The following is an 11,870-nucleotide window of genomic DNA, read 5'->3' on the forward strand; positions in this document are numbered from 1 at the left end:
ACCAAGATAAGAACTACACTGGGATTTTGCTCGACTGCAACAAAAAGTGAGCGTTTCATTATTATTTATTTATTTATTTACTTTTTCAACCCGCTAAGATTCTAAACTAAGCAAAGGTAATACATTACTGACTTTTATCTAACAATACACAATCTATAGCTAACATCAGTAATATGGAGACATGATTGCAATAAGAGTTTGCGGTCTGTATTACAGTAAATTAATCAAGAATAAGGACTTAAAGACTTTCTATTTGCAGGTAGGCTACTGCTCAACGAAGAACCTGTATCCTTTATCAAGTTTGGAATGTGTCCTAAGTGAAAATTACAAGTTGCTGAACATCATCTAGACTAATTTCTGGCAGTAAACGCCATAGTTCCACTATGCTGGCGGAAGTAACCATACACTGCTTTGAGTCAGAACGGAAGTTGCGTGAGGTCATGTGAAAAGGGTCTATAGACTCAAATTCTTACCAGCGTGTTGTGTTTGTTTTGTTTATGCACAAATGCAGATATATGTGTATTCTTTGTATAACGTTTAGTTCAATCTACCTGCCCTATCTGCTTTGGCAATAATGTGATATATAACATATATAATAAAGCACTGCCGAAGTCTTTGTGTGTGTGTGTGTATTACGCCTGAATTACGCGATTTCTGTTTCTGATAGTTATAACGGATCGTGATACTGCTAACAATACATGACGCAAATTAAACAAAAAGCAATTGTTTTTATTATCACATTGATATAGGGACGTGAAAGCGAAACTGGGGAAGACCTCGTGGCGCAACGGTAGCGCGTCTGACTCCAGATCAGAAGGTTGCGTGTTCAAATCACGTCGTGGTCAAATTATTTATATTTTACTGTTTATTCTGTCCACAAAAGCAGTGACTGTATATAATTGCTTAGCTGGGTCTTCAGGCTATGTAATCTGTTAGTTCACCTCACTTCTCTTGTCACATTTATCATGTCTGTTCCCCAGAAACAGAAATTATTACTTCACTTCTCGACTCTTCGAATTCGAGTCGTTCGTTCCACACGTCACAGCCCCATAGGCTGAATGTAGTGGGGCTGTGATATGATGAGTGATCGACTCGAACCCAAAGACTTACGAGGTGAACTAATCATTTCTGCTTCTTGTACAGAACCTATGGGGATGTTGCAGCGCATGTGCAGTCAAAAATGAACAAATAATTCTCTGAACAACTTGTTGTTCCTGACCCATATTAAAGATTCTTTCATTTTGAACGAATCGTTCATGAGCTGTACCAGCTTTGGACAACTCTACCGATTGAGTTATTTTATTCAAAATATTGAATCACTAGATGGCACTGTAATTTCAAGAAAAATATTTTTTAAAAAGAAAAAAAAATTAGCCAGCATTCGATCTGCAAATCTGCTACTGCAAGATATCTCCTGCCAAATGGGATCATCTTGCAGAAACTTTCAAAGGTTAGTTGGCATGGCAGACCTTTTTGTCTGACTGAGAGAGAAAGTGTGTGTGTGTGTGTTCAGTCATAAGTGTCACATCACCAAAGCACTTGCACTGTGTAATGCTTTGGTGATGTGACACTTATGACTGAACACACACACACACAATTAGATTTTAATTAGTTATAATATATCGAATAAGAGAAAAGAAAAACTGCTACTTCCCTGACCGGGAATCGAACCCGGGCCGCGGCGGTGAGAGCGCCGAATCCTAACCACTAGACCACCAGGGAAGATGCAAGGAAAACTGTAATTAGGCGCTTATATGGCATTGAATCACTGAGGGAGCCGTTAAATACGAATCTGCTGTAGACAAGCTCTAACGACCTCGTGGCGCAACGGTAGCGCGTCTGACTCCAGATCAGAAGGTTGCGTGTTCAAATCACGTCGGGGTCAACTCTTTTTGATAATAAATATTTCGATTTCACTCTCAGCTCAGAATGTTGCTGTGGACGTCACAGACGATAAACATGGTTAAAGCTAGTGATTAAAGTCTTGAGGATTACAGCATAAGTATTGGTAGAAAAATAAAACGGTTAAATCAAATTAATAAAATGAAAAAGCAAGCACTCTTCTATTAAGTTCTTTTAATTTAATTTTCTTGATCATTGACATGTTATGAATATAACTAAAGAAGTTCTGCATTTGTGTCACCATGAACAAAATAATTGGTGTAAATATAATTTCAATTTATTTATTTTGTCCTAAGGATATACAAACTGTTGCACTCAAATGTATGTTAGCATGAAGTGTGTGTGGTGCTGGGGAGACTGACAATGTTGGTGAAAGTCAGTGAAAGCAGCTCACAGGTTATTTTTAAAATAAATATTTATTTTCTTTGACAGACACTTTAACAAATGAACAGTGATGCTCAGCAGTCAAAAAAGTCCAACCTAATGCTATGTTCAAGTGTCCTGCAAATTTCATCAACATTTAAACCTTGAAGGTGGAATTCATCAGTTTGTGAAACATGAATCAAGATGCTCCATCATGGATTAACTAGGATGATAAACATCTGTCTTTTCTTTAGGTCCTCTATGCTGTGGAAATGAGAAAAGAGGGTTTGATTATGCACTGAGAATCATATCACACAGCACTACTGAGACCACTATTACTTTTGGTTACTACTACATAACCTGAATACAACTGGTGAGATCAAAATAGGCAAGTTTGTTTCACAATCAAACATTTATTTTCATATGTGGCTTGTATGTTCAACATGTATATACATTTTTGTTTTAGAAAACTCTTCTGATTATCCCCTTTCAGAAGTATACAGAATACTTTCACACTTGGCTTTTTTTCCCAGAAAAAGTGCTGACCAGAGCGCCTTCTGTCCTCAACTGACATATACCCATAACAACGCTCTTACCAGTCCTAGACACTAGATACCTAGATAACAAATTAGCCACTCTGGATATCTAGGTTATATTTACCATTTTCACCAATTATACAGGTAGATGTTGTCCTGCTATGGCATTACTGTCTGCCACACCTCCTTGGGTGCCCATAGGATTACTGCTCTTCCTTCAGCCTTCCCAGCATAATGCAACCAAAATCATATAGGCCTCCCCAGTGACTGAGGCTGGAACGAGCCTCACTGGCACCGTTAATGCATGCTCAGTGCCACTGGTTCCATATGGTTTCTCCATTACCCGTAATACCACTCAGGCATGTTTGCCTAACACAACCAGAACCATACAGACCTTCCCAGTGACTAAAGCTGTGACAAGCCCCATTGTCACCATTAATGCATGCTAAGTGCCACTGGTTCCATATGGCATAGGTCAGCTGCAGGATTATCAGCCGGGTAGCACCGCTCAACAACGTTTCAGCCCTTTATACCCGGGAATGTCTCCTGGTGGTAGGGCAGTGACAGGGATCCCCTTCAACTAGACCTCGGGTTAGGCTTTACTACCCCAACACTACTTCTTGCTCCTCACCCAGAACCAAAAGTTGTTCTTATCTGCCTCTTCAGTCAGGTCTTTCAGGACCTTCTGCTGCATTGCTCCAATTACTCCCATACTACTTTCACACTTGTTTGCCTTTACTGTGGCTTTGGAGGCAGAAAGCTCAGAGAAGAGTAGCAGTGATTGTTACCAAGTTGTTATTTTAGTTATATTGAAACATTGGAACACTAGCAGGGACTCACTAAGCGTTCAAATGAGAACGTTCATTTTCCCCCAGTGACTCTGAGCTTGTTAAAGAGCTACACATTGGCAGAAGACTACCTTACCTAAGGCAACTGGCTTCTTGCTTGATTTTCTCCTCACAAACTCAACAACCAAATGGTTAATCACCTAGCCTACTGAAACACTCATAATGGATGTGCAATGTAGTAATGTATGCATTTTATTTTGCATGCGTTGGATTGTGGGGCATTTCATATAGCAGGATTGGGAAGGGGGCCCTCTTCGTCATCCTAATGACATTGATCTCACTTGTTTTTCTCCCCCTTTTCAGAGGAATGGTACATTACAAATCAGAAATGCGCCCACACCATAGTGAAAAGTTTCCAAAGCAAAGACTAAGAAAAAAAAGGGAAAAATCGTCTCCCATTTCCAATGCCTGAACCTGGACTAGTTTCAGATCTTTACATGCAGTATGAGAGATATAGTTAGGCTGCAAAATTTTACTGAGACCTCACAACCACTTTGCGATACTCTTTGTGGCCACTTGCCATAGAATTAGACAAAATGTGTGCTGGCTGTTAAAAAAAAAATAATAAAAAAAAAATAAAAAAAAATAAATAAAAATTGAAAGCACCCTTTGTCCCTTGTTTTAAATAGTAATTCTTCTTACCTGATGCGTGCTGTGCGGGGGTAAGAGCCTAGGCTTGCCGTAGTCCGGAGGGTTAGCCTGAGGGTCGTAACCCAGACGCTTCAGCATGGGAGCTATGCTATCCATGTCCTTCACTACATCATCAGGAATGTGTCCCACCCACTTAGACAGGGCTTTTGTGTTCACCGGGTTAAATACTTGGTCAGTTGACCGTTCCAATCTGTAGCAGAAAAGTGGAGATATTTACACATCACAAATTCCAGACCCAGATCATAGTGATCATGATTTACAGCTGAGAGCTGTCTAGAGATGTATTTTCAGCAAAACTGTGAACGTGTTTTTTAATTTTTTTCCTGAATACAAGGAAATGTATTGAAATTATTATTGGTGAAAATCAGATCTATGCTACAGATATCATGGATTAAAAAATAGTTTAAAAACACAAGTTTTTTTTCTTTAAAACAACAAAACTGAAAAAGTTTGCATTGTTTTGCAAGTTCATTAAAATTCTGTTCAATATAATAGTGTTTCTGTAAATGATTGTCTTAAAAAAAGGTAGCTTACTGAGCGGTTGAATAATTTTGCATGTTTGTTCTATTTCCATGTGCACATGTAAACTAATACTTTATGTGTTTAAGGTATACCAGAAGCCAGGTACATTCTGGACTAAAATCATACACACCAGATTGCAAACCCATGATTAAAGGCTGTGTCCTATTAAGCATAATCAAAAGTATTAATTTCTGAGGAATAATCATAAGTCCCCCTGTGGTGGAAATCATAACCCGCATAATCAAAGTTATTATATTTAGGGGTCCAAGCACCAAACTCTAGTGTCTTCTTTCAGAGGAAAGTTCAAGAACAGAAATGGCTCCAAAAAATATTTGCTGAAAAATCTAAATAATGTTCATGAAATAAATCCATGCTGAGGGGGTCTGTGGAATATATTTACGGTTAAAGGGGTACCTGTGAGAACCACTGCTCTAGTGAGTCTTTAACATGCCTCCTCTAACAGAATGGTTCACACGGATCATAGCTTGCCGTTTTACTGACCTGGCACGTGCGTGTTAGAGCCAGCAAAACTGATTCTGTGTTATTGGTGTTACCACAGAGCAGGGAATATAAATAAAATACTCTATAGAATTGTAACTTTTGCGTTAAAATCAGAGGACATCACTCACTTAGACAGAGACACTCCTCCAGCTTTCCCAATCAGCTGCTCGTGGTGCAGTACGGCCTGGTCCCAGGGCAGCTCCAGGAACTGAAGCAGTTTTCGCATCACTTCCTCTGGATTTAACACCAGCTGTTCGTAGTGCACAGCCAGACAGGTCCCCTCTGCCGCAGCCTGGCATTGTTCATACATGACCTCCACTGCTCGGTTCCATTTCACCAGACAGTCCCGGTAACTCGTCAGGTCAAATCCTGTGATGGTCACCTTACGCGATATCATGGAATGAACCGTGGCCCGGCCATCACGCAGCATCAGCACAAATTTGGCACGTGGAAAGAGTTTGGAGAGGTACCCGAGAGACTTCAGAGCAAAAGGGTCCTTGTTACAGAGGCGTGGGGCCGGTTCACCATGACCCACAATGATCTCCAGGAGGAAGGACCGGACAGCGGAGTCCAGGACCTCGTCTGTGACACCAGCCTCGATCAAGCGACTCCTTTCACGAGATGAGCGGCTCCAGCTAGCCTGCATGGCTAACAAACGGGGGATGACGCGTGTCTCTTCTCCACAGCGCACCTCAGGGTGCGCATCCAGCATGGCCCGCATTAGAGTAGTACCACTACGAGGGACACCACCAATAAAAATCAAAGGAGTGTCTTCACTGTATTCTATAGGCATAGGCAGAGCGTAACTGAGATTCTTGCCCAGACGCTGGCTAGCTGCCCATGCAGCCCAAGCACTGGTCCTAGATTGGGAGTTTGGGCATTCCATGGCACTAAGGCTGAGATAGAACACTGTGATAGTGCTGAAGACCACGCAGGCCAGCAAGACGTGGCGAGTCTGTTTCCTCATGGTGTAAATCTAGAAACTGAAATAGGTTTGTGTGAGGTGTGGAGAAAGAAGAAAAAAAAACGTCATATAGAGTAAAGTAGCATGTGGCAAAGTATAATAAGCATCAATGAAATGAAGATGAATAAGAGACAAAAAATTCAAGGATACAAATGGGATAAAGAGAAGAACGTAGGGTAGCGGTAAAGCAGAGGGGGAGGGAAACGCAACCTGGAGATGAAAGCCTCTTATAACCTTGCTTAAGGGTTGACTGCTGAATCAAGCCTCTGGTTGTTGATTTGCTCCACTGTCTCTGGAAAATGGGAACAAAGAAGGAAAACAGTTAGAAAAATAGGCAAAATGTAAAGTTTTGGAATTATTTATGATCCGTTAACGTGACTTGACTGCAACTACAAATGAACAACATTCCATCCTCTGATTAACACTGATGTCCAGGGCAAATTAACACAAAACCAGGACCGATTAAACCAGGTGAGATACAGATTTTGGGTTGTTTAACAAAACTACTGAAGCGACGATCATTTTGAAGCACACTTATTTTTTTTATAACTATCATATTTACCATTCACAATAACACACCTACTGTATCTTCTTTAGATCTATTCTGTGTATATTACTATACCCTGAGAAAAAAAATTCTTAGATGAAAGATGCCAAATTCCTTTTTACCATTTGCAAATTTAAACAAAAACACTCATGTCACTCATCTCGTTGTCTCTATGTTCAATAAAGCGACCATGCATTAAAGAAAGGTTTCGTTTCCAGACTTTGTACGCTTTTGTAAACCTTATTTATATCAGTTTATTTATCAGCTGAGCTGTATGCAGCCATTGAATATGCTGAAATTTGTTTGCGAGCACATACTGTATACAAATATACCTGGAAAGGGTGAATTTGCATTGAATATTGATATATCTATAGTATTTGCATATAAATTTGCCTATAGGTGTCAAAAATGAATATATATTTTACTTTCTGGACTTGCCAAGTGACAGACGAAAACAAATATTTCACAAATTAGCTGGGTCAATTCAAGCCTGGTTTCATGCATATGATTTACGCATTATTTGTGTGTGGTCAACTTTTTAAAGTTACACTTTTGGTTTCTTAAATGGATGTAACTTACACACACTTCCTGGAAAGCATGGAAATTTATAGACTAGATTTTCCTTTATAAATAAAGATATATATAGAATGCGCTGAATCTTGTTTGTAAACGAGACCTGGTGAAGTGACTAGCATAACTGAATATTTTAGATGATTTTCAGCTTTGGGGTATATAGAATATATTGATGAAGCATAATCAATATGTATAACTAACATTTAGAATCAATACTTAGAGGCATAATCTAAAAGAATAATCTAATGATCAATGTGAGTTAACAAGCATAATCAATATGTATAATCAGTATTTATAAGCAGAATCTAAAAATGTAAAATACATACTAATCAAACTATATTCTAATTGTGCACTGAGTTAAAAGGATCCTGTGTTTTTCTGTAAATCAGCATTTAGACATCGTGGAGAATCCTGTGTTTATCTGCACAATGACTGTTTTTCTAAGTGAACAACCTTGAGGCCCGATACCAAGTGTCGAGTTAGGACAAGGCCGCAGGAAAGGAGGACAGATATCAAGGAAAGGAGTTTTGGTCAGAGGGGGAAAAAAGGAAAACTCTGAGTGTATCTTTTTTTTTTTTTTTTAAACAACAAACTGGACCTACACCACAATTATAAAACAGCTATGAGCAGAAGTAATTAATAGTTGCAAAGGGGCTGAATTGTTTTTTTTTTTAAAAAAAAACAAAACAAGAAAAACGGTAAAACCATGCCTAAGATGAGCTCATTAGCTCAGAAAGTTATAAAAAGGCCTGTGTGTGTTTGCATAATCCAGACTGCCTGCAGAGGTCTCACTTTATTTGTCTTGAATAAAGTTTCATTTCTTTTGAAATCCATAAATCCTGGTGTCTGGAAGTTTTTTGACGCTGGTTGGAGAGAATTTGCCACAACAGGTTCAATGGTCCTATTCTACCTAGTATTTGCTGGTAGGTTTGATTCATTTCAATTTAATTATCGAATGTTTCCTTCCACCTCAATAAAACATGCCGGTAGGGCGTGTTGGGTATATTACTCAACAAAATAAATTCACTACAGATTACTAATTTCTACTTTAAAATTGTAATCTGATTACTGCATGTAAAAAGTAATCAGATTACTAATTACTTTACTTTCACGTTACTTTCAAAACCTATCAAACCTACAAAAATACACTACAAAGTGAAACTCGTGGTTATTTCAGTCATTTAGGCATGCGTCACTGTATGACATGATCCGAAAAGGTTGGATTTATCATAAAATTTGCCTCGGGTGTTGTCACAGTTTGCAGGACTACCAGACCAATAAAATATAAAACTTTTCTAACTAGGCTAGTTTGGTTGTCACTAGTCAAGATGAGGCACTGCTAAGCTATCATTGTATGTGTTTAGCTGCTACAGTGCCCTGCAAAGTACATTATCTTTCCTTATTCTCTGCTCATATCATGTTCACATAAACTGGAACTCACATAGACATTTACACACCTTGTTTTCCTGCTCAGCATCAGACAATGTTAGCGTTTCCATATCAACCCATTTACTGGTTAAATAAAAATCAGCGTATATCCATTTTTCCTCACACTGACTGTGTGATCTAGCGTTTGGCAGAATTGAAACCCATCAGCCAATGAGACACGAGTATTTCCACATATTTTCCTGTAAACACTGTCTGATTGGTCCCGCCTCCATTCACTGAAGGTATAAAATCACAACACCGCCGTCTTCTTTTACTGATGTTCAGTTACGTAGTGACAAACCACTCCAAGTAGAGAATTATTTGGGGCTAAAGGAAAACTCTGCCCAGGCCAGGTAACGCCCCTGGAAACAGCACAAAACGTGATTTATTTTAAAATGCATTCTACTTAATATTGTTTTTCTTAACAATAAATTTGTAATGCAAGTAACGTAATTTTACTGACATCAGTAACTGTAATCAAATTACATAAATTTGAAATGTAATGCGTCATACCCAACTCTGCCGCTAGGTGGGGTTGTTATGCTAAATTGCCCCTAGGTGTGAACAAGTGTGTGAATGTGTGTTTGCATGGTGCCCAATGATGGACTGGTACCCCAACCAAAGATGTGTTCCCAGGATAGGTTATGATTCCACCGCAACCCAGACCAGGACAGGTTAATGAACATGTTTATTTAGTCAGAATTTATTTATTTAACTTGACTGACAAATGTTTTTAAGATCTTAATGGGGACCAAATGTCCCAACAAGGATAGGAATATTGAGTAGCATTGACCGTGTGGGAATTTTTGGCTGTTTTTTTTTTATTCATTGTTCGATTATTTAAATGAAAAAAGTAAGTGTGTGTGTGTGAGAGAGAGAGTGAGACAGAGAGAGAGATTAAGGGGGCGTTAGGGGGTTAATTATTGGCAGATGTGAGACATTCTGAGGAAAAATACCATGTGTGTAAGCCACTTATTTCATAAACTAACAGTGCGAACCATCTATACATTATTGCACATACATTAATTTATGGTCGGCAGAGTTCATGGCGAACAGCGCATCCCTTTAACGCAGAACACATTGTGTAATCTGACAACTTATTCCACTTAACCTTGGTCACGCGCTGCAAGAAAACCGCAAACTGGAGTACAGAGCATTGAAACCGCCATAAAGTTCACTACATTCACACAGTTCGTATTAAAATAACCAAGAAAAGAGGCCTGGGTGCTAAACCATTCTGCATACAAATTATCCTTTAACTATACGTGTTAGTGCCAATGTCATTTAAAAAAAGAAAGAAAAAAAAGAAAAGAAACCTCAACATACCTACATACTGCACACAAGCTACTGGTGCAAAGCTAAAATATTAGCTTAGCTGTGTGAGCTTCAAACAGTGTCCGAGGAAGCCTAGCCTAAGCTAAAGCTTCCATGGCAACTAACCTTCATGACAATGATATGGTGAGGTTTAACCACAGCGATATGTGCAGGAGAAAAACAGAAAAAAAACCCCTGCTAACCTACAACGTCAGGACTCGTAGAGAAAACAGCCAGCGCTGGTTGTTTAATAAAAACATCAGTAATTCATTTCGTCTTACCACAGAAAAACGGCTCCATTCTCTCCTCTTTCATATCCATGCTGTATATTTTTGTTTTTTTGAGAGAGACGACTGTAATCCAAAGTGCTCGTGTGGACATGAGGACAGTACCTCACAGCAAAATGAAAAAAATAACCAATCATGCTTTATTAAAAAGAACACTAACATTAATATTAACAACAACAAAAAACCCAACCCACTAACGCATTAAAACACACTTGAAGAGTTGATACCGGAGCTCTGAGGAGTCCAACACAGTATGAGCAGATTTGCCTTTCCTTCCTACTCTTACTCTCTCATACACACCCACTCTTTCTCACACTCTTTTTCTCCCACACTCACTCTCTTTCTCATTCCGTCTCACTCTCACACTCACTCTTTCTCTCCCTCACACCCGCTCACGCTCTCTCTCATTTGATATAAAATAAGATATAAACGCACACTCCTTGGTATCAGAAAAACAAAGACGGTCAAATATACAGTACAACAGAGTTGCAGTCATGTACCGGTGCATACATTGATAAATTTACATAAATTATCCCTTACACAAGATGCAAGTATACCATATTTACTTACTGCATTTGCATTTATTATATTTCATTATTCCTAAACTTTCACACAGTGCAGTAAAACTCCAACAATCTGTATTGGAATACTCCCCAATTTTACTAAACCTGTGGTTTTTGTTTAAGCTTATTTTTACTTTATGATGCCTTTAAAAAAAAGTGAGAAGGAGGGAAAAAAGAGCAATAAGGAACATATTACCAGACAGGCCTAATTTAACTGCTTTCAAATCAAATAAGCTATAATCACTATAATAGTAGATGATAGTTAATAATGACCTTCATTACACCATTAAAATATTACAATTATGGATCCACTATTGGATTACGTCATTTGCAAGGCACATGTCTTGTTTGTGATAGCTTAATATTTAATGCTTGAGCTAGGGATTAGGACTCTCCGAATCACAGCCGCGCTAGGAAAAAAACTCTCAATTCTCATGTGTTCAAACGTAAATCTAAAGGTCAATCTTGTAAAACTAGGAAGAAACTGTTGAAAGGGTGTTTAAAAGAATATACAAGCAGGTAGTGAAACATCAAGTTTAGCAGTTAAAGCAAGATTAGTTCTACAGGCTTGCACAAAAATAGCTTCCTGTGTGAAAGGCTGTTTATAGAAAGATGAGTCAAGCACTACAAAAAAAAACAAAAAAAATATCATGAACTCAAGCCAAGCAGTAAAGTCTTTCTGCTTACAACAGCTACTAAACATAATGAATAAAACTACAAAGGTTTAGATACTTTGCATATACACACACATCAACATAATGCAAGAAATGCAACATGATGCAAGGAGAGGAAGTACACCTTTGTAGCTCTAACTGAGAACATCCTCTTTTTTTTTTTTTTGCCCCGGCCTGTTTTAACCAGAGTGCTGCTG

The 11,870-nt window shown here is 38.6% G+C and overlaps 1 protein-coding gene and 3 non-coding genes across 5 annotated transcripts; 2 read left to right on the forward strand and 2 right to left on the reverse strand.

Annotated features, from left to right (window-relative positions):
- The first annotated feature begins 773 nt into the window (after positions 1-773).
- On the forward strand, positions 774-845 carry trnaw-cca (transfer RNA tryptophan (anticodon CCA)). The gene has a single exon. It is a non-coding gene; the product is annotated as a tRNA-Trp (tRNA).
- Positions 846-1,650: 805 nt separating this feature from the next.
- trnae-cuc (transfer RNA glutamic acid (anticodon CUC)) lies at positions 1,651-1,722 on the reverse strand. Its single transcript has one exon. It is a non-coding gene; the product is annotated as a tRNA-Glu (tRNA).
- A 91-nt stretch (positions 1,723-1,813) lies between these two features.
- trnaw-cca (transfer RNA tryptophan (anticodon CCA)) lies at positions 1,814-1,885 on the forward strand. Its single transcript has one exon. It is a non-coding gene; the product is annotated as a tRNA-Trp (tRNA).
- Positions 1,886-1,968: 83 nt separating this feature from the next.
- tpst1l (tyrosylprotein sulfotransferase 1, like) lies at positions 1,969-11,838 on the reverse strand. 2 transcript variants are annotated; one of them, XM_053648592.1, is made up of 5 exons: positions 10,431-11,838; positions 6,522-6,579; positions 5,452-6,306; positions 4,292-4,490; positions 1,969-2,529 (listed from the first exon to the last, which is right to left on the reverse strand). In XM_053648592.1, exons 3-5 carry the CDS (start codon positions 6,288-6,290, stop codon positions 2,485-2,487), a joined length of 1,083 nt encoding a protein of 360 aa, XP_053504567.1. In that variant the 5' UTR covers positions 6,291-6,306; positions 6,522-6,579; positions 10,431-11,838; the 3' UTR covers positions 1,969-2,484. The 2 variants fall into 2 exon arrangements, with proteins under 2 accessions (XP_053504567.1, XP_053504566.1); XM_053648591.1 differs by having other exon boundaries at positions 1,970-2,529; positions 6,498-6,579.
- Between the last annotated feature and the right edge of the window lie 32 nt (positions 11,839-11,870).

The sequence above is a fragment of the Ictalurus furcatus genome, chromosome 18 (genome assembly GCF_023375685.1).
Source record: "Ictalurus furcatus strain D&B chromosome 18, Billie_1.0, whole genome shotgun sequence".
NCBI lineage: Eukaryota > Metazoa > Chordata > Actinopteri > Siluriformes > Ictaluridae > Ictalurus > Ictalurus furcatus.